Source organism: Ursus americanus, chromosome 4 (genome assembly GCF_024610735.1).
Source record: "Ursus americanus isolate L20-20 chromosome 4, mUrsAme1.1.p, whole genome shotgun sequence".
NCBI classification, from domain to species: domain Eukaryota; kingdom Metazoa; phylum Chordata; class Mammalia; order Carnivora; family Ursidae; genus Ursus; species Ursus americanus.
This window is the reverse complement of record NC_142130.1, coordinates 32,079,052-32,101,896: the sequence shown is the minus strand read 5'-3', so window position 1 is coordinate 32,101,896 and position 22,845 is coordinate 32,079,052. Positions and strand designations below refer to the sequence as shown.

At 50.8% G+C, this 22,845-nt stretch overlaps 1 protein-coding gene across 1 annotated transcript in view; it reads right to left on the bottom strand.

Annotated features, from left to right (window-relative positions):
- The window catches only part of MUC4 (mucin 4, cell surface associated), a 53,851-nt gene extending 47,592 nt beyond the window's left edge, over window positions 1-6,259 (bottom strand). Inside the window, exon 1 of the mRNA XM_087861378.1 lies at window positions 6,120-6,259. Within this exon, the coding sequence (XP_087717504.1) occupies window positions 6,120-6,201 (82 nt within the window). The 5' untranslated portion in view covers window positions 6,202-6,259. The remainder of the gene's footprint in view (window positions 1-6,119) is intronic.
- Window positions 6,260-22,845: the final 16,586 nt, after the last annotated feature.

Sequence of the window (22,845 nt, the reverse complement as noted above, 5' to 3'; positions counted from 1 at the left end):
ATGGCTGAAGGGACTGTGACAGGTGACAATGGAGGTGGTAGCTATGGTTTGTGTTTCTACTTTCATCTTAGAGGAAACAGGAACTGTGACCAGTATTGTATCCATTGAGTATTTTTCCTCCATTGTTCCTAGAATTCAAGATGAGGAAAGACGCTAACTCAGAATGTCCTTAGGATTACCGATCTTGTGATATCTTCAGCACCTAGAATGGTGGTTGGGATACAGGGATCCCTTCATAGATATCTGTTGAATAAATAAATTCATGTGTCTCCATCTCCTGGTCTTTGGTTCCTTCAGCTGAGGTTCGGAGAGAGTGTAAGGCTGCACCTGTTTCTCCTGTCACTGTCTCAGTGGTCCGGGGGCCAGGAGGAGGCAAACACAATGGCGGCAGCCTGAGATGTATGACCACCACTGTAGCAGAAAGTAGCCAAACTCCTGAGGGCAACTCTAGGCTAGGAGGATGTGCCTGCCTCAGATGGGAGCCAGGGAGTGATGAGCTCCAAAACCAAATGATGGAGGCTGGAGATCGAACTTCTGAGGAGAGGAAGGGGTGGGGAAAAGGAAGTCGGAGCTGTGCTTGTGAACATCTGGTCAAAACTGGATTTTGACACTTCTTGACTTCTGGGGTTTTCACCAGTGTAACCTTGCTGCTGCTACCCACATGCTGGCAGAAGTTAGGTCAAATGACCTGTGACGGTATCCAAGGTGAGGAAAGCCTAGTCGATAGACATTGTTTGTGGTGTGACTTCAACGGGTATAGTTGGAAAGGAAAGATAAAGTTCTTGCCTCAGAGCCAACTGTGAAGGGCAGATTCTAAATTTTGTTCCAGTGTGATTGACCTAAATGTTTGAGATCAGCTCAAAGGAGGTGGCTCCATTTACTAATGAGGAAAAGGAAGGAGATGCTTGAAGAAGCTGTAATGATGCCAGTGGCTTTTTCAATATCTCAGTTACCTCAGAACACAGGTCAGCTGGTCTTTGACTTGGGGAAAAAGGAACTGAAGCGAGAAAGCAAGATTGTAATAACTACTGTGATTTAGTGGTCACTTGGTTGGTTTAGCTGTGATTCCTCACAGACACTGTGCTTCTGACCCCCTAACTAGGTCCTTTCTGAGCCCAACATGGACAATTAACAGCAGAATCTGACAAGGCCACAGAGTGGTTAAAAGCGTGGGTTCTAGAGTCAAACTGACCAAAATTCACTGTGTGGCTTGGACAAGTTACTTGAACTCTCTGAGGCTCAAGGTCCTTATCTGTAAAAGTGGGATGATGGTAGACACCAGTAATACCCATTACATGTGAGATGCTTAGCTCCATAGCTAAGCTCAATAAATGGCACTTTGTGCTGCCTGTTATCTTGGTCATTACAAAGTTCTGAGATCCTGGTGAAAGCAGCAGTCCTTGCGGCCTGCTGCTGTTTTCACTTGTCCATTCCCTTCCCAGATCGCCAAGGCTACCATCAGGCAAGCCATAGCACCTTCTGCCCAGACTCCTGCAGCCAGCAACTAACCGGTCCTCCATTTCACCCTTGTCCACTTCCAATCCATTTTCCTCTACTGTATCCAGAGTAATCACTCCAAAATTCAAATTTGACTATGTCACTCCGCTACCTAAAACCCCTCACTGTCTGCCCTTTCTAGTTCCTTAAAATCTGTAATCCATTTCACGGCTCACAAAGTCCGGCATGATCTAGACCAGGCCTACCTCTTTCCAGTCCTTCCCGGTCAGCTCTTTCCTGCCTCTGCATGTCTTCCCCTGCCTGGCTTGTGCTTCTTTCCCCCCCACCCCCCTGCCTCCACCTGGCTTACTACTCCACCTTCTCAGTCTCAGCTCAAAGGGCAGCATTTGGTCAGAGAGGCCTTCCTGGACTTGCTAATCTAACTGAAGTCTCCCTATTTCACTCTCGTCGGAACACTTGTTCAACATAACACCGCATTGGTAGTTGGGGGTTTTTCTGTAATTATTTTATTTCTTTCTGTGTACTAGATCTTTGCTCCAGGAGGCTGGGTCCTGTCTGTCCCCTCTCTCACTGTGTACACACAGTTCTGCCCTAGAACAATGTCAGGCACTCCTTAAATAGTTGTTTAATTAACGAATGTATGAACAGATGAATGAACAAATGAACGAACGAATGAATGAATGAATGAATGAATGAATGAATATCTCAACAGGCATTGTAAGTGCTTCAGTTCGTCCTCATTGATGGGCTGAGCTGGTTTGGAGATTCGTTTGTAACAGGTTTTGTTATGCAGTGCAAACCCAGTAAATGAGGAGTCAGGAAATTTGGATTCTAGTCCCAGCGGCCCTACTTACTGGCTGTGTGACCTTTAAAAAGTTTTGCAGGCAGGAACCACACATGACTTACTCATCTTTGTGTCTAGCGTCGTCGGCATGAGTAGAAGTTCAACAAGTGAATGAATAACTCCAAGCTCTTTCCTACCCTGAAGTCCCCAAAGCCCATTGCCAACAGGCCTTTTGGGACTCAAGTTGCTATTTTAGTTGGGGGCATTTATGTAGGGAATAGATATTGATGCAGGCCTTAAAAATGCACACTGAGCTGCCTACAGCATAAGCCAGTGCCCTCCGTCTGAGCAGGGCCATGATTGCAGAGGCCTCATGCACGAGCACAGACACCCAGCTCCTGGGGCCTCTTCAGAGTCTCAAGGAGGATGCTGAGTACTTGGACCTCTACAAAGTGCCAACAAACCGAGTTCATTTCAACTCCACTCCTCAGCACTGTGCTGGGGAATAGGCATACAATGATGACAAGGGTCTGCTTGCCATGAATTCAGCCTAGTAGAAGGAAAGACGAACATTCTAGGAGAAAGTTTGGAAGTAGGAGGAGAGATACCTATAAAGTCTTTAGTCTTGGCCTTTGAAGAAGCGGCCCTGAGAGCTGCAGTAGTTGCCTGTCCGAAGCATTTAGGGGTGCCACGAAACCAGGGAATAGACAGCAAAACCACTTGCTGGAGCACATGAAGAGCCAACTGCATCTTGGCCTCCCCTGGTCACAAAGGCATAAATCGCTCGCACGTCAGACAGTGCCAGGACAGCCTCGGCCTCCAGAGCCAAGCCCAGAAATCAAGGGTGGGGAGATCTCTGGGCAAGGCCCCGAGAAGCCGTGGGCTCAGCTCTAGTCGGGACTTTGCCCGATTCTAAATGAGCCAAGCCAGCCCTTGCGAACCACAGAAAGGATGAGGTGGCCTTTCAGAGGCTCAAAAATGCCTGGATGAATGGAAATGCCTGCACCGACAGCGATGTCCATTCCATTCCCAGCTTCACCCTCCTCACCCCCAATCTCCCGAGCTCTAAAAGGGAGCAGTCCCTTCCCTCAAACAAAATTTTATGGCTCTTCTACTTTATACCAGAGACAACCTCATTTTATCCTCACCACAACCCTGCGAAATAGTCCCTTCACATTTAACTCATTCTGCCAATAGAGACACCAAGCTTGAGCGACACCTCTCATGTCCCCGGGGCTGGCTAAGAGGCAACATTCACTCAAGGTTTTCCGACGTGAAGTTCCTTTTCTTTGCTGTACATTTTGGCTGAGCCACCGGCCTAAATTTGATCTATTTTCTTGTTAGGACCTCTTGTTCAGGGGTTCTCTCCTTTTGCGTGTCCCCAGGCATAGCGAGAGGCAGGGCATGGGGGTGGGAGCAGATGGCCTGTGGCCTTGGTGGCGAGTTGGGTAGGCCTCTCCCAGACAAACTGGAGGTTCTCTGAGAGAGAGAGAGCAGGAGACCAGCCCTCTGGGGCCTTCTGTGACACGGTCTCCTCTGGCCTGCGCTCGCGGCAGCCTGTAACCTCCCCATGGTGGCCCCAGGCAGGGCGGCAGCCCCTCGATTACTGGGACATTGATAGGATTGGAGACTGGGTTTGATTCTAACCCAGTTTCCTTGCCGTAGGGCATAGGAGCAGGGGTGCCAGGCTTCTTTCTGAGTCATTCTTGCCGGGAGCCACTGATCACCTCCTACTTCCATTGGCTGCCTGTCCAGCCCACCTCTGTCCACCTTCCTTTTCCCCTTTGACTTTTGACAGCCAGAGCTTTTCCTTAAGGAAACCCTTACTACAGCACCTTCATGGAAACCCCAGGGCTTTCCCTCCAGCTGGGCACAGAGGCTCTCCCTGGGGGAGGGTGCTGGCAGCAAGTGTGGAAACGGGCCCTAGATTCTGTCAGGCAGGTCACCCATCAGTCACCCTCAACGATGCAAGGGAATGGGACTGACCCATTTCTGCTTGCCCAGAAGCTCCCTGAGGCACATGTTGGGGGTCTAACTACCTGTCCTGTGGAGACCGTCTCTCCCTCCCATGTCTTCTGAATGCTCAGTCAGATGGTTGGGGCACCACTTCCCACCCCACACCCACCTCCTTTTCAGGCCCGCCTCCATCTTGTCCCCTCAACAATGCACAGACCCCAGCACTCCAGGACACCCCTGTACTTCTTCCAGGCCTTCACCTTCATGGTCCTTTCCTCCTTCTCTTGCTCAAACCCCGTGGCTTCCCATGGCTTTTCCTGCCCACCCCCACCCTCTGGGCTCTTCTCCACACACTCCCTGACTCCCCCGAGCAAGAGGCGCCTAAGGTAGGGCTAGGTGCAGAGCTGGTACTGAACACTTTATCTGTTGACTTTATATCACAGAATATCAAAACTTCAGAACTTGGGAATCCAGAGGTCATGCAATTCGTTACCCCACCTTTTATATAGGGGAACCGAGGCCTGGAGAGAGAGAGGACAAGAAGACCTGGACATAGTGACCAGATCAGTTAGTGGCAAAGCCAACTCTGGGCCCCAGGGCCCCTAAATCCAAGCCACCTCCTCCCCATTGCCTACAGTCATGACTCCCACAGACACTCCTTTTTTCCACATCCCTCTCTTTTACTCCTAAGTCACCAGCCACTGCAGGCTTTAGAGGTCCTTCTGTCCTCCTTGTCCTTACTATGTGATGAGTAGGTTGTGGGGGTGAAGGGGGTGTGTGGTGGGAGGGTTGGAGAGCTGGGGAGGTGGTAGTTGTTTCATTTGCTCTTAGCCAAGCCCGTACACATTTCAAGGAAGGCAGAACATTCCACTTTACCAGTACTGGGTCTCTTACTATCTATAAGAGAGTATATTTCTTCTGACCCACTCCCAAGAAATGATCCCTTGGCTGAAAGCTTCCCCAGGCCCGTCGAGCAGGGGAAAGAACTGTGATTATTTCTTTGGTTTGGGCTTCGGACCCTTCATCCTCTCCTGGCCCCCAGAGCCTCTCAGAAGACGCAGACACCCAGAAATAGAGAATAATATCCGGTTTTGGAGCCAGAGAGGGGCAGTTTGGACAGTGGAGGCCTGTGGGATGCAGGGCAGACTTCTCCAACAGGCCTTGCTTCCACTCCCACACCAGCTCCAGTCATAGAAGGGAAGTGCGTTTGTGTGGAGGAGGCCGAGGCCAACCCCAGGCTTACGAGCCCTGCCCTGAGAGCATTAGCCCAAGAGGAGGCTTTTCAACCCCAGGCCAGGGGCAAGAAGCCAACAGCCTGGCACCTCAGCTGCCCTCAGGTCCCTGCCTGTTTCTAAGCCAGTCTGTGTCTCCTCTTCCTCCCTGTCAGGGCTTCGTGTCTCCTCAGTTTCTCCTTTTCCCCATTCTCTCTCTCTCTCTCTCTCTCTCTCTCTCGCTCACTTTGATTCATCTGCTTCTCACCTCTCTTTTCCTCTGACTCTGCATCTTTATGTCAGTTTTCCTTCAGGTCCTGTCACCCAGCTTTTCTGTTTTCTCTGTCAGCCCCTCTCCTCAACTCTCTCTCCCTCTTTCTGCAGTCCCACCTACCTGTCTCTTTCTCCCCTGTTTCCCGCCATGGGTTTCCCCAAACCAGGCCTTCCCCAAATCATGCCCCCTATGCACCTCTTTGCTTTGCACTGTCTCATTCTCCTCTTTTCTCTCTCTAGTGTTCTCCGACCTCTCTCCCCCATTTTGTCCCATCAGTTCTCTCTCTTCCCTCTCCCTCCCTCCCTCTCTCTCCCTCGCTCATTCTCCTTCCCTTTCTCCCTCCCCTCACCTCTCTCGGCCTCTCTCCATGACAGTCCCAACTCCCTGAAGTCAGCCTTTTCCTGCCCCAGAAGGCTGCCCCAGGTGCCTCACTTACCCAGAACCGTTGGCCGAAGGAGGCAGGAGCATAAGCAGCTCAGGAACACCCAGGGGACCCTTCTCCACCAGGCCTTCCTCATGGCTCCAGAAAGAGTCCCTCAGGCTCCCCCAGGAAAGCTCCTCAGCACAGAAGCAGCGGTGTGAGGAATAGAGGTGAACTTGTCCCCACCGGCTGCTGGCCTGAAACAGGTGTATTTCCCTGAGGGGCCAGAGTACCAAGGGAGTAGGACAAAAGAAGGCGGGGCCCCATGCCAATCATACTTGCCCCGTCTTTTCTTTCCTCAATCTCCACCTCTTTCCCCCACCAGGAAAAGAAGAAAACACTGATACACCTATTGCTCTGCCTGGTCAGACTGAGCCAGTTAGGGGGAGGGATGGAAGGGGGATGTGGGGGATAGAAACCAGGGCACACTGGGAATGAGTGGCCCACCCTTCTGCCTGGAATAGTGGGCCCTCCCCTCCCCCTCCCCAAAGACTGCCCTGTCCTGCCAGAGGTTTAGACTGCTACAGTGGGAGGCAGCTGGTGGTTTCAGAAGAAAGGGGAGGGGAGAAAGGAGAACAAAGGGGCCAAGAGGGAGTGAGTCTGGGGCTATGCGAATTGGAGAAGAGTGAGATTTGAGAAGACCCTAAGAAACACGGGGAGTGACGGGAACAATGTGGGATGAGAGGTAGGAATACCCTGTATGCAGGGGTCCTGGGTAGCTCTATGGTTAAGCTTCCAACTCTTGGTTTCAGCTCAGGTCATGATTTCAGGGTCATGATCTCAGGGTCATGAGATAGAGCCCCACATCAAGCCTCACTTCGAGCCCTGTGCTCAGCACAGAGTCTGCTTGAGATTCTTTCCCTCTCTCTCTCCCTCCCTCTCTGCTCCCCCATGCATGCGCTCTCTCTCTCTCAAATAAATAGATAAAATATAAAAAAAAAGAAGAAGAAGAAAGAAGAAAGAAAGAAAGAAAGAAAGAAAGAAAGAAAGAAAGAAAGAAAGAAAGAAAAGAAAGGCCCTGTATGAAAGTTTTGGAAAGGGGTGTCAGGCTCAGAATATCTGCTCAGCACCAGGCACATGGTAGATTCTCACCAAATGGTGGGTCTCTTCTTTCTACAAGAGGGAGCACAGAGCCAAGGTCCAGAGAGCCCAAGGCAACCTGGTAAAGTGGCTTCAGGGATCTGGGATGGGTAGTGGGGTTGAGGGTAAAACCTGGGGAGAAGTCATAGTGCCCCCACAAGAACTGCAGGATTCTCCTGGAGATCTTAGAGCTCAGGTCACCCCATTTTTACTTATTGGGACTTGCCCACAACCAAGAAGGGGCAGGAACTCCAGACAGTGTGCCGAGCCCATTTCTGAAGGGAACATAGTTGGTGTAGCTCCACAAAGGACAACAGTGGAGATCTTCCCCACCCCTTGCCACAGCATGAACCTGGGCTTCTGGTTCCTCAAGACTTTCTTCCCTGAGTATGGGGATCTGTGGAGTGATTGGTCCCAAAGCAGGGAACTCAGGCTCTCAGACACCGTACAGCCCAGGAAGAGGAATTAGCATTTCTACATTACCAGGTGGAGTGAGCCATATCCAAAGAGGAGTAAATGGCTGACACCGTGATGCCATCTCGGAGGACCATGAAGGCCCCACCACCCTGTTGGCTTCTTGCTTGCTGAAGCTAAAAGTCCAATTACAGCCAAAGCACAAAGGCCAGACTTTCCAGTTATAATACGGATACTGCAGAAAAGTAGCATGGTGTCCCCATCAATCCTTCTACCTCTGTATGGATGAGTTGATCCCATTCTCTCCTGGGAGCAGGAAACTCATGAAGGTAAAGGAGGATTTCAGGCATAGAGTACCTAGACAGAATAGGAGGAGGAGATCACTGAAGAGAATTTACATAGACATCAAGGCCCAACTTGGCCTTCTTAATCATTTTTCCGTGTCAGGTCTTGCTCACAAGTTTTCCCATTAACTTGCTGTGTGTTTTGTTTGGTGACACTCTGGACTACACTGTCCATCTACAGAGTAGAAAAAAGCATTACAGGTTAGACCAAAGGAAGAGTTGAACATATTGTTGACCTGACCTCACAGATAACCTCCCACTTTCCAACACAAGAAAGACCAGAGGCACAGAGGGTTCTTCAGAGGCCACCGTGGTGGCTGGGATTCCACTGGGCATTCGGACACCTGGGCCTGAATCCGGCTCTGCCACCCAAGGTAAGTCCCAGCCTCTTAAACCTTGTTTTCCTCATCTATGAAACAGAGATAATATGACAAAGAAAAACCAGAGCTGGACAGTAGTTAAAGCATCAAAAGCAGATTTTCTTCAGGACTCTTGAAGCAGGGGAAAGGACTTCAGGATAAAACCAGGCTCAACTCCAAATACAGCATATGGATAAGTGGAAACTTAGAGCCAAGGAGCGGGGCGCAAAGGGGGTTCGTGGATGGAAAACTATAAAGAGAACACATCAGGGGTAAGTGGGATTCTGGCTAAACCAACCTAACTGGGCTCTTGCTAAAGATAGGCCAGGTGAGCAGACGTCACCCGAGGGAGGTGGGGGTGAAGAACCAGATCAGACATTTAGGTGATCAGATATTGAGGATGGAGCACTGTTGCTGACCTGAATTAGCAGGGTTCTTGCTCGAACTGGACTTTACAAGGAAGAGCATAGATGGGCCTCGAAGAAGTTTCAGGAGCTTAAGATCTAATCAAGCCAAGAATCTTTGTCAAGTAACACCTGACTCAAAGGTTGTGAGCTTATACCTGTTGAAGTGCTTTAGAAATGTTAAGACACCTGGAAAAGGCACTTGGCTCTTCATTCCATCCTAACATCATCCCTGAAGGTAGAGACAAACGAGTGTAGCCCGGGGACAAGGAGGAGTTTGGAAAAGAACTTCCAGGCCCATCTGCATGCCAGGGTCTTCACTATGTCCCTATAGGGTTTTAGACACTGGCGTATGCACATCTCACTCATCTGTTCCCTGGCGACCTCCAGTACCCCTCCTGGCTTCCCTTTCTGCCTGGCTCCTTCTCAACTTGCCCTTTCTGAGGAACTGGGATGCTTCTGCCTCTGCGACAAATGCCTCTCTCTTTGTCTGTCTTTCCTTCCCCCCTCCCAAGTCATCTGATGGGGACACAGAGGGGTGAGTAAGAGGGGAGGCAATGAGTGGATTCTCTCCGTCCTGTCTGGTGGAGACGTCCTAGGCTGCAGACCCACTGGCAGGAACCTGAAACTAACTTTATTTATTTATTTATTTATTTATTTATTTATTTTTAAAGATTTTATTTCTTTATTTGAGAGAGAGAGAGCACAAGCAGGGGGAGAGGCAGTGGGAGAAGCAGACTCCCCGCTGAGCAAGGAGCCCAATGTGGGGCTCGAATCCAGAACCCTGGGATCATGACCTGAGCTTAAGGCAGACGCTTCACCAAATGACCCACCCAGGCGCCCTGCTAAAAGCAACTTTAAGCTGATATTTTGTGGGGGCACTTAGAGAGCTCCATCGGGACTTGGGGTGTAAGTAAATTGGAGCAAGGATAACATTATTGCCTTTTCACATGGAAGAAAGATACAGACTTGGCTTGAACAGACTCAGCCTGGGTTCTAGGCGGCAAAGTCAAGATCCTAAAGGGAGATTTCTCTTCTAAGCTAATCAGAGTGGGAGATCCTAGGGTTTTTTGGGGGGGGGGGGTGATGCTAAAATTGCTTGCATCCCTATAATATATGCCTTGATAGACCTTCATGCTGTGAATGAAGTTCCTTCTGATCAGACTTACGGCCCCTAGAATGAGATGCGGCAGGAAGTCAGACATTTGTTAAATCTGATTATGAAGTCCTGAACAAACAGACTTGTAACTAGAGTGCCAAGCCCTGTGTATGACCCCATAACCCTGTGAGGTGCATATCATCCCCTATCTCACTTGGGAGAGAACTCAGGTTCAGGAAGAGGAACATGTCCTCCCGTCATCACTGAGTCATGGTCCAGGTTGGGTGATCAGACGAAACTAGAGAACGCTGATCAGCTCCCGTGATCGCACCCGGCCCAGACCACACAGTAAGTCCCGGAGCTGTAGCTCTAGCCTAGTGCTCAGGGCTTACTCTATGCCGAACCGTTTGTTAAGTCCCCCAGGCAGACATGGAAATGTGCCTTTCAGGAAGGGCAGCCGTCCACACTGCATGGGGCGAGGTGAGTTGACAGGCTCCAGCTGCTAGCTCCGTCGTGGTGCGCCTCAGCTTTCAAGCCAACCTCATGCTCTTCTGAGCAAGGCAGTGGTCCCAGGTCCTGCTATTTCCACCCCACCTGCGGGGCTCCTCGAACAGGTGTCCAGTCACTGCTGGGGAGGTCACCGAGGTGATGGCAGGGAAGCTCTGCTCCCGAGGCCTTGGCTCCCAGACCCCCATGAAAGCGGGGGACCTGGCGTTTGGGCCACATAAAGACCCCCGTCATTCTCCCAAGATGGGGTTTCTCAGCCCATGTCTTTAAAAGTGCCAAGCATTTTCACGCCGATTAGCTCATTTCCCTTCTCATTTTACTTCTGAGGCAGAGGGGGGCATAATGCTTACCCAAGCAGCACCTTCCTGCCTGGGGTCCCTGTGAAGGAGGAGCCATGCTGAGCGTGCAGGCAGAGGGGAAGCAGTGACTCCAGGCCCAGAAATCTGTCTTTACCCATTCACTCAAATTTAAAGAGAAGAAAACTAAGGCCAGGAAATTAGCCACAGTGCTAAATCAAAAACTCAGCCCCCAGGGGCTCAGATTTGCTCGCTATGTCCTACAGTTAGGTTTCCCTTTCTAAATTCTGAAAGAGAAAGAGAACTCAACATAAGTTTGGAACTGGAAGAGACTTTGGCGATTGTGTAGTCACACTCCCTGTTCTATCAGGGAAGAGGTGCAGGCCCAGAGAGAAGGGAGTGTCTGAGTTCACAGAGCCCCCGAGTGGCATATATGGGCCTTGGCCCCATGTCTCCGGTGCTCATTCTGCTTTGCTGTCCGGCCTTCCATGTTTATCCGGTTGTTCTCGCACATTCCTGGCACCCCAACCAGAATCCCTGCCCCTAGTGTAAACCCGTGTTCACAGGCAGCACTCAGTACGTGTTGTCATTATGGGGAATGAATAATGGCGGACTGTCCTCTCAGACTGGACAGGCAACGCACAACCCCTGCTCAGCGTTCTGACAGAGAGCCCAGGCCAGACCTAAAATATTAAAATAAAGCTTAGTAATGTTTTTCCCCCATTGTAAAAGTAATACATGCCCAATATAGCAAATATGGAAAATATTTAAAAGTAGAGAGAATAAAACCCATCACTAATGATTCACCACCAAGAAAAGCCTCTCTTAGTACATTGATAGTTCTCTAGCCTCTTCCCCATGAATCTATCTCATCATAGATAAAATTCGGGTTCTTACTTTACCATGTAACTTTAAACCCAAGCATTTCTTCCTGTCACTATGAACAATTCACTCATATGCTTTTCATAAACTTTCATTGAGTGGACTGCTACCATATCTTATTTAATTATGTTGGACACGGGTTATTTACAGTGGTCCTTACATGTGATGAAGAGTTGAGAGTCTTGCGCCTAAAGCTCCTTGCATATTTCGGCTCTTTTCCTTAGGCTAGAATCAGGCCTTGTGTGTTTTCGTAGACTGCTCTGACCTTCCTTCTAGAGTACGAAGTCAAAGAACATGAATTAGCTATGTCTACAGGATGTGGGCTGTATTCTTGGACACTTCGGATCCATGAAGTCTCTAATGCTAACAGTCTAATGGTAGAGGTGAAACCAACAGAATGAGATAATTACTCAGGTAAGCTAAAAATAACAGGTGGATTAAGGACTACAGATGGGTTAAGAACCAGGTGAAGTCCCTTAAGGATGCCTTCCTGGGTGGGTTCCCAACAATGATCCATGACCAACCTTCAGGCTTCTCATTTGAATACCTGAGGCTTGATACATAGCCCAGGAGAATATTCTAGAGAAAGTGATTCAGAATGCATTGGAAAGAGAAATGGGGGGGGGGGGTACTTAGCCAAGGGGTTAGAGCAGAAGATGGAATGGTCCTGAAACAAAATCTAGCTGAAGGAGGCCCATGCTCCCCCGGGGAAAGGAACCAGCTGGCACGGAAGGCCAAGGGAAGCGAAGGGGAACAGAGCCCCTGCAACCCCACTCCCCAGTGTACGATACAGCCAACAGAACTCGGATGGAGCATTAGCCTGGCATTCAAACAGCCGAGTTATTCTGTGAGCCTATGTGCCAGGCATTGTGCCTGGCTCATGGGATGCTGCGATGAGCAAGCCACAGCCCCTCCTCTCACAGAATCAGTCTAGAGGGATCTAGATGTGGGCGGATGGGCATTTAGTGACAAGCCCTCTGGGTCTGTGGCCCTGAGCTACGGGGGTACGTTGGGCAATGGAGGAAGCTCACCAGGGGCAATCCGAGAGGATCTCAGTATTAGGTTCCTAGGACTGCTGTAACAAGGCACCGCAAACTAGGTGGCTGAAAACAACAGAAGTTTATTCTCTCACAGTTCGGGGAGCCAGAGTCCTAAATCAGGGCGCTGATAGGAACATGTTCCCTCCAAAGGCTCTAGGGAAGAATCCTTCCTTGCCTCTTCTAACTGGTGGCTGCTGGCAGCCCTGGTGTTCCTTGGCTTGGAGCTTCCCTCCTCACATGGCCATCTTCTTCCCTTTGTGTCTGTGTCTGTTTGTTCTTATAAGGACACGAGTCATTGGAGTAGTGCCCACGCTAAGCCAGTATGACCGCCGTTTAACGTAACTGATTATATCTGCAAAGACTATCTCCAGGGGCACGTGGGGGGCTCAGTCGGTTGAGTGTCTGCCTTCAGCTCAGGTCATGATCCTGGGATTGAGCCCCATGTTGGGTTCCCTGCTCAATGGCGGGGGGGTGGGGGCGCGGGAATCTGCTTCTTCCTCTGCCCCTCCCCTGCACTTGTGTGCGCTCTCTTGCTCTCTCTCTCTCACAAAAATAAATAAATAAAATCCTAAAAAAAAAAAAAAAGAGTCTATCTCCAGATAAGGTCACAATGAGGTTCTTGGTGACATGAATTTGCAGGGACACTAACCCAACCCAGTATAACCTCTGCAGAGAGTTTGGGAAGGGTCAATGTATGAGTCATTACAATAGATGACCTCTACAGGGAAACCCAACAGGTGAGCCACTTCACGCTGGGCTCGCCCTGGAAGTCCCAAACACCTGCCTCCGTCACCACGGAGCTACCAAGCCAGTCTGGGTGACCAAAGGAAATGTCTGTGCTTGATCCCTTGATCAAACTTCCCAGGGGTAGGAGGCTGGGCAGGCAGCAGACCCAGGAGCTCCCAAACCTGCCTCCTTGTGTCCATGCTGAGACCACCCCCCACTGCCCAGGAGGGCTGGCGAGAAGTGGTGGAAACAGGAGGGCAGGGCCCAGTTGGAGCTCATCACACCTGCCCCTGCCTCGTGATTTCAACCTGCTCTTTCAAAGGTGGACTCACTATAGTGAAGGCCTCATACTTCCTGGTTTCCTTCTGAAACCCAGAGAAGAGAATCAGGGTAGGCAAGGGGAGAGGGACAGGACAATAAAAACATAAACGAACACTACCCTGTTCCCTGGGGAATTCCAGAGCCGGGTATGGGAGCCAACTCCCCACCCCCCACACCAGAGCCCTCCCTGATCTCCAAGGGTGGGAAAGAACCTCAACATTTTCCCCTTTGCTCACATAATCCCAGAATCTCCCTTTGTGGGAAAAAGTGACTTCTCGCTTCGCTCTGCCCCCTTGAAATTACTTCTTCAGGTGCTCTTGGAATGTTGTCTCCCCTTAGCCCTCAGTTGCCACCCACACTTCCTGGAGCCCTGGAGAGCTGGGGCTCAGGTGGGAGGAGGAGGCAGGAGGATTGCCATCACTAAGCTCATGTCCCATGTCCCACGCGGGGCTGCAATATTGCAGGATGAGGTTTGCTCGCTGAGGTGAGCATGAAGTTCTGGGGTCTAGAGACTGCGTTAGCCAGTGAGGTCCCAGGTCCCGGGGGTGAGCCTGCAGGAGGGGTCACCAGCTGGTTTTCCTTCCGAGGAAGGGGGATGTGAGAGGGACTGTGGTTAAGCCCCAGAAGACTGAGTGAGTGCTCCATGGGAAAGAGCAGGGGCTTTGGAGTCACCATGGACAAGCTGCTTCCCAGCTGAACCTCAGTTTCCCCATCTGCACAATGGGAACAATAATAATTTCTATTAGCTTAATACATAGAAGTTTCTCGACAAGTGTCAGTGTTCCCTCCCCCCACCCCCTACCCCCTAGGGAAGGTAGACACAGAAAAAGAGCCAAAGAGTTGTTTGGAGCAAGAGCATGGGATTGTTCTGGGCAGCAGGGTCAGCTCTTTGAGGAGGTTACAGTATGATTCATGTTGAGTGGCTAGCTTGGGAAGGGAAACAGGCTGGGGAGTCCTGGCTACAGGGCTCAGGAGGCTGCTGTCTCCACCAGGCTCCCGGTAAACTGGGGGGTGGTCAGCTTGGCTAGATCAGATGAGGTGCGTTAATCCTATGCAGATTAGCTTATTTTACTCAGTGATCATGCAAGCTGGTAAATTCATCAAGAACTATGGTTTAGAGGCTGGGGAAGAGGGGCCTGCTTGAAAGAATGAGGTTTGGGGAATCAACCAGCGGTACTAAATCAATCTACTGAAAAGCGTAACAGGCAAAGGGAAGGAAGAGGCGGGTCCTCGAAGGATACTTTTATTTATTCTTATTTATTATTATTTTTTATTTTTTTAAGATTTTATTTATTTATTTGACAGAGAGAGAGAGACAGCGAGACAGGGAACACAGCAGAGGGAGCAGCAGGCAGAAGGAGAAGCAGGCTCCCCGTTGAGCAGGGAGCCTGATGCGGAACTGGATCCCAGGACCCCGGGATCATGACCTGAGCCAAAGGCAGACGCTTAACGACTGAGCCACCCAGGTGCCCCAGATACTTTTGATTTAAAGGGTTTTTTTTGTTTGTTTGTTTGTTTGTTTGTTTGTTTTATTCTGCAACTAGACTATCTCACAGAAAGCCTGTAGGCCCTAGATGCAACCTGACCCTGTTGGGAGTTCAAATGTAGGCTCCAATATCTTATTATAATAATTAATATGTAGTAGAATAAGTATTGCGGTATGTGAGATAATGGTATATATTATATAAAATTATTACGTTAGCCTAAGTTAAATGTGAGATTGATTTTTTCAAGATGCTTTAAAAGTTTTCATGGCTGTTACTGCCTGGAGAGCCCCTGAACGTATGATTCCCTTTAGTGCGTCTGCACAGCCAAACCCCAAACCCCTGGTCACTCTGAAACGATCGGTCCCGCCCTTGCTTAATTTGTCCCTCTGCCAAGCGGTAGACACCCACTGCAAAGACCTGGCTTTCTGAGGACCCCGGCTGTGGGAAAGCCTACCGCCCACCCACGCTGTGTCATCAGATCACTGCAGTTTGCTTAAAGTATTAAGAACGTGAACCCAGCCCTGTTGCTTGGTTTGAGCTGCTTCTTGCTTCCCACCAGCCCCATGTAGGAGAAAGAGGCAAGATTAGAACTCGCCATGATCTTATTCATCTCTGTGAGTCTGTGTTTCTGTATAAATGACCAATGCATTGAAAAAACCCAAAGAACAAAAAACGACTTCTTGTACCCTTCTCAGGGTCTAAGTATGGCCTTTCATCAACTGAATACAGGGGGTGGGGAAGGCAAGAAGAAAATGGGACGACCAGGCGGGGAGTGCTGAGCAAGCAGACAGCTACCATTCAGGCATCCGGTCAAGGCCAGAGCGGTCAAGGCCGGGAAAGGGCCGCTGCGGGGCAGGGTCTCTGGGACACAAGAGCACGGGCTTTCTGACTGAGGCAGATAGGGAGTCCAGCCCCTGTGGATGCAACCCTGGTGTGTGGGTGGAGGGAGTGTTGAGAATAAATGAGGTGGGGAAACCAGAGCTCCTTTGTCAGCGCGTTAGTAGCGTAATGCTACCACCCTGCGTGGCCCCATCAGCCATGTGAGAAGCGCTGGAGGCTGACTCACCCAAATTCCTTCAAACATGAGTAAAATCTGGAGGGACCTGTTTGGAATCCAGAATACCTGCCTGGGGTGAGGAGCCCCAGAAAGGAGGAAATTGCCGAGAAGAGCCCGAGGGGCCTGCTTTGTAAGAAGCAGCAGGACCCATCTTGCTGTGCTGGGGGGTGGGTGGGGGTGCTTTGTGCAAAGGGCACTTGTGTTTGGGGGTTTTGTAGGGATGGGTGTCTCTGTTTTCTACTCGGGTTGGAGGACTCTGAGTTCTTGGAGGGGAGTGAGAGAGGGAAGATGGCTTGGAACCAGCATATAAAGTCCTCAGTTTGGGAAGGGGCTTTCTGCAGGGAATAGCTTTGCCCAGACACTTCCAGCTTCCCTCTGGTGCCCAAAGATGCTTCCAGCTTTCAGGCCCTTCCTCTCTGGCTTTGTGCCCACCTCCTACCCACCTCAGCAAGCTCTGACGAGGCCCCCAGAAAGCCTACAGCTGCCTGCTGGGAGGAGGCCAGCCCTCGTGTTGTCCCAGCGACTCCAGCCCCGGCTGGCTTCTCCCTGTCTCCCACTCTCCCTGGCTGGGCCTCACGGTGCCTCAGGTTTGGCAGAAGCTTATTCATCAGGCTGAAGCTCTTTCTATCCCCCAGGCAAACCGTAGCTTCCTTCCCTGCCCTCCTGCCCTACTGCCTGAGGCCCCCCCAGGTACCCAGAGTCCCAGCTTGGTCTTTCCTCTTCCTCCCGCCTGGACTGTCCCGAGCACCATCGCTCCACGAGCCATTTATTGAGCTGAAAAGACATACCTACCCGATGTCAAGAACTGTGAAGGGCCTGCCTCAGTATTGTGGGTGCTGGCAGAAGACATGAGACTCCGGGGTCAGAGACAAAGGACTTTACTACTCCAGACACAACAGACAGCATGAACTTCATGTTCACATTGGCTTCCCTTGCCCTCTAAGCCCCAGAGGAGAAACACAGAGACAGGCCCAGATGGGTTCTGTAACACGATGGGCTTGTGTCCCAGCTGAGAAACCCTGATCTTAGGAAACGCCAATCTTTTTAAGAGGCTGCCAGCAAACCTACCCACCCTTTCCCCAGAGCTAAACATTATTATATTGGATAGCAAACAAATCTGCTTCTGTCCCAGAGGGAGACACTATCTCTGTCTCTCAAAGCTGTTCACCATATACACCCTTGAAAAGTTAGTCTAGAACAAAAGGCCTTCTGTATGTCTGCTCCCGAGACTTGTAAAAAGACAAGAGCCTGATGGAGAATTGTCTCCCAACATCCAAGACCTGGGGAGACGCAGGTCCACTGACGTGAGTCGTTGGCTCTTTCTGCCGCCTTAGATTAACGGGGGTGACTCGTTCAGCACCATGTACTCCCCTCTCCCAGGTCTCCGCGCCCAGCACAGGGCCCAGTCGCCAGTAGATTCTCAACAAATGTTTGTCAAATGGATGGATGAATAAATGAGTCTTCATAGAATTTCTGCTCTATAGCCTGAAAATGTCTAGAACATTTTTTAAAACCACAAAAAGTAATGACAACTAACGTACGTTGAGTATTTGCCATGTGCTGGTATGGTCATTTCTACTATAACCAGACCTGGCTTGACTCCCTCCCTCTCTCTCTCTCTAATAAATAAACAAAATCTTTTTAAAAAGCCAAAACAAAACAATTTCTCTTAAAAAAAATTCACTTCTAGGAATCCATCCAAAGGAAACCACAGGCAAGTAGCACAGATGTACATAGCAAAAGCTGGGGACTGCCTAATGGATCAGCACTGGAATTTGCTTAAGTTCGTATGACGCAGAGAATGCATTCATTAAAAATGATCATATGGAAAAATATACAGCAATCAGGGGAAAGTCAATAAAACATTGTGAAGTATGGGGCGCCTGGGTGGCTCAGTCGTTAAGCGTCTGTCTTCAGCTCAGGGTGTGATCCCGGCGTTCTGGGATTGAGCCCCACATCAGGCTCTTCCGCTGGAAGCCTGCTTCTTCCTCTCCCACTCCCCCTGCCTGTGTTCCCTCTCTCTGTCAAATAAATAAATAAAATCTTTTAAAAAATAAATTAAATAAATAAATAAAACATTGTGAAGTAAAACGTTTATAAAATAGTTTCTACGCTTATATGTTTATAATAGTTTCTATGTGATCACAAGTTTTTAAAAGAGCCAAATACAATTTAAAAAGAAGAAGAAGAAGAGCCCAGAAGGAAATACATGCAAATGGTAACACCAGCATTCTCCGAGCGCAGGGCGGGAAGGGGCTTTCACTCTTCTTGTTTGCTGCTATTTTTAGCAAGTATTGCATATAATAAAAGAGTAAACGTTTTGTGCATTTTTTAAATGAAGATTTGTCTTCCTACCTGAATTGTTCTCACGTGAGCTGGAGCAGGAATTCCTGGAGCAGCCACAGGACGCCAGGCCTGACGGGGCCGGCGGGCCAGCTAGCGCAGTGCCGTCCCCAGGCTTACGCTGAGCGCGGGGCAGCAGGGTCTCAGCAGCGGAGTCGGTCAGCGCCAGCGCTTAAAAAAATTGTGTGTGTGCCTGTGTAGAGGACTGCAACATGAACTGTATTTTTATATAGGTTGTAGTTTGAAAAAAAAATTGGGGAGTGCCTGGGTGGCTCAGTCAGTTAAGCGTCTGACTCTTAATATCTGTTTGGGTCATGATATCAGGGTCATGAGATCAAGCCCCACATCAGACTCCGTGCTGGGCATGGAACCTGCTTAAAATTCTCTCCTTCTCCCTCTGTTCCTTCCCCTACCTCCACTCTTTCTCAAAAAAAAATTGAAACATACTACTCTACAGTAACGCCACCAAGGCCTGCCCAGCCCTGGCTGAGCCTGGTGATGGGGAACTCACTACCTTTGCGCTGGTTTTTGACAATGCAAACTGTTAGACTGATTTCCTTGTGTTTAACAAGCTCTGGCTTCTCATCATGCCCAGTCACCCCCAACCCCTCCTCCCCCGCCCCTCCCCCGGGCCGCACAGACATTTCAGGGCAGCTCCACGTCCCGCCTGTGTCCAGGCCAGATGCCCCCTCCCCACCTCCCTAGCCACACTCTACTTCCAGGCTTTGAGGCCCTCGCTTTCCACTGCCTCTTCTGAAATCATCCTCTTTCCAGCCCCCTGGTTCGTGAAAGTGTGACACACACAACCTTCTCCCGGGACGGAGGCCACCATGCTGGGCCACCTTGCTCATTAATTAATCTGGGCATTCATTCGGTGATCACACAGTGAGCGCCCCTGTGCGCTGGGCTCTGTGCTGGGTGCAGGAGAGACACCCAGAGAATAAGCCCCAGCTGCCGCCATGGGGAGACCCTGGTCTGCTGGGGCGAGAGGAGCCGTGATGAAGCTATAATGCCCACGAGGGAGGGCCGAGGGCCAGCTGGACTCCCAGGCCCTGGAGGTCCTCAGCCGGCATCGTCCGTTCCGCTTGAGCAGAGGGAAGCCGGCCTCCATGCACGGCGCAAGCATCGCCTGCCACCTGCCCTCTGCCCTCTGGCTCCTCTGGGCCTCGGTCAGTTCCCGATGGGGCAGGTCTCTCCAGCAGGCAGCCCCAGGCCACACGAACCTCTCCCCTCCCCCCACCCGGAGGCGGCCAAAGGCTCCTCAGGACTGGTGACCTGTGCCACCTCGTGCACAGGTGGGAGAATAGAACGGAACCGTCCACCCAAGAGAAAATGTACTTGCTGCCTGCCCTAAAGCTCTGTGCCCGCTCTTCCGCGCTGCTGGTCTCGTTTGTCTCGCCATTTTTTTAAGCTACCGTTTATTGAGCGTCTACTGTGTTTGGCATTTTGATATATTATCCTTAATCATCGGACCTTTTTTTTAAAGATTTTATTTATTTATTTATTTATTTGTCAGAGAGAGAGGGAGAGAGTGCACAAGCAGGGGGAGCGGCAGACAGAGGGAGAAGCAGGCTCCCCGAGGAGCAAGGAGCCCAGATGCGGGACTCGATCCCAGGACTCTGAGATCATGACCTGAGCCGAAAGCAGATGCCTCACCAACAGAGCCACCCAGGTGCCCCTCATCAGACCTTTTTGAAATGGGTGTGATTATTCTTTTTTATAGATGAGAAAATTTAACATGGAGGTGAGGTTTTCGTACAAATACTTATCGAGGGCCCATCTGTGGCAGGTATGGGGCTGGCAGCAGAGAGCAGTGCAGGGCTCCTTTCCCCATCATCTTGCAGGGGCCTCACATAGTCCCGCCCCAAGTGCTTGTGCACCTGAACCCTATTTTGGCTTCACAAGACCAGGGCGAAGAGTCTATTGGGATTGTTCTCCCCCTTGCCCTGGGGACCACACTCAACGCAACTAGGTGAAGCTGTGGACACGATGGCCTGTGGTAAGTCAGTAAGTAAAATTGTGACTCTGGGGTTGGGGAGGGCATTGGGCTGCATCTGTCCACAGGCGTCCGGGGCGGTCCTTGCATGCACCAGAGGTCATGGGGTAGCAGTGACCCCTGTTGTCATCAACCCCTTGGAGTCAGGAGGCTGGACGAAATGACCTCTGGATTTTGATCACAGGGACTCTCCGCGTGGGTGGTTTTTGGTTCAGGGAGGTCACAAAGTTTCCAAAACCTGGACAGTCTCACCGCTGTGTGACCTCGGGCAGCTACTCCCCACTCTGGCCTTGGTTTCCTTGTGTGTGAAATGAGGTTGGACAAGTCAGCCACTAAGGCCCCTTCTAGCTCTGACGCTGTCGGACTCTGAGTCTGCCAGGGTGGGTCCCCGATTCCAGAGGGTGCTGGCCCAACGGGCGTTTTGGGCCAGAACAGCAGCAATCTAGGTGCCAAGAGGAACAAGGAAGTAAGGGACTGTTTCGAATTCAGTTTCAATTTGGGCTGCCATGGGAACTATAGGAGGAAGTCACGGACTGTCCCAGCTCCTGTCCCCTGGGCAGCGAGGAGGTGGCTGTGAGCTCAGGGCCCTGGGCCAGGTGGAGGAAATAGCATTGGCTGCCACGGTGTCCTGGTCCAGGTGGGTAGGGGAATCCCCGAGAGCAGGAGTCTATCCAGTCTCCACAGGCCTACAGGGAGCTCCCCTCTCCTCTCATGACAGGATGGGCCCGGGCAGTGGCTGAGGAAAGAGACATCCAAAGGGAAGAGGGGACATGGGAGGCCTTGAGTCTCGGTTTCTAGAGCTTTCTTCCCACCATCCGGAACCCCAGCGAGGCCTTCACCTTCCACTGGCCCCTTCTCCCCAGATGCGAGTGCTCGGAGCAGGTGTTTCCTCAGGGATGGCCTCCATGTTCTGTCCACCCTCGCAGAACTCCCCCCATGACCCTACAGACCCAAGGCCATGTCTCAGCCTCCCGGGCTAGAGCATGCACGTCCTCCCGGCTGGTTCTCCTGGCTTTGGCCTGAAACCACTGAGAAGCTGGGCCTATAGCAGCCTGGGTGCTCTGACCTCCCGTTTCCCCGACCTCTCCTCCCTCCACTGCCCTCCAGTATTGGGCATCTACCAAATCCCCTGTCAGCGCCTGATCTCACACCTCCCTGACTCATCTCTCCCTTGTCATACTTCCCCTTTTCTCACTACCTCCCCCACACACCTCTGGGCACCCACGGGCCTTATGCCCATTGCTAAGAGCACTGGCCGATGATGACCCCTTTGGCCCTCAGCAAGTTTAACACTCGTGAAAGATCCACGTTTCCTAGAGCCCATAAATCTAGAGTTGGAAGTTGCTCAGCGGAGGTAGCAGGGAGCCCACTGGTCTAACTTCTCGGCTCAGTGCCTGGAGTGAGTGCCTGTGCTCTGGGGAAATGATTCCTGCTAACCAAACCCACGGAGGAGCACTGATCTAGAAGCCCGAATGCCCGTTGAGTAACTGAAATCATAAGCTAGACACTCCCAGACTAGCTGAGTGCGTGACGCCTGTTGATTTCTTCTCCCCTGTTCCAGTCGACTAAGCTCGGGAGTTCACTCGTGTGTTGGCCTATCAAGGCTCTGAAATGAACACCATTTTACAAGAAATTTTCCAGATTTATTTGACTGCAGAACTGTTTTCCCCCGTACCCCCTAATACTCTTCCCTGGCTATCGCTGGGCTGTTGCCCCAGCAGCTTCTGGAAGTGGAGAGCTGAGCTCCCACACCCCTGGCCTCTCCCCTCCCACCAGGCTGCCTCGCCTGCTTCAGCCTCCTGGGCCCCCTTTCTTGTTCTCCTTGTTGACCAGCCTCTGCGGGCAAATTCTTTCTTTATCCGTGTTATTTGCATTGCTAACAGGCCTTCTAAACCCTGCTGTCAGCGTGGGAAGCTGTTCTGTGTTTAAGATGACTTCTACACCAGCAGTGAGGGGGAAAGCGCTGGTTAGTGGACCAGGCTGAAGACAAAACCATCAACCGCGGACGCATGGGCTGATAAAGGAGCAGGTGTTCTTGAGGGGTTTAGAAATGCAGACGTCATCCAGGGCTGCTTTTGGAGATGAGGTCTGGGGAGACCAAGATTGCTCTGACCTGCGCAGTGAACAGAACCTGGAGAGTCAGAGGAGAGCTCGGAGGGAGGGCGAGGGGAAGCCTCGGAAAAGGAGAGGAAGCCAGATTGAACAAACAAAAACACAGACTGTCCAGTTAAATTTGAATTTCATATAAATAACAAATAGCTTTTTAGTATATCTCATGCGATATTTGGGACATACTCATACTAAAGATTATTTGTTTATATGGAATTCAAATGTGACTGAATGTTCTGTATTTATCTGGCAACTCTATGCAGAGGCGAAGGGGGTT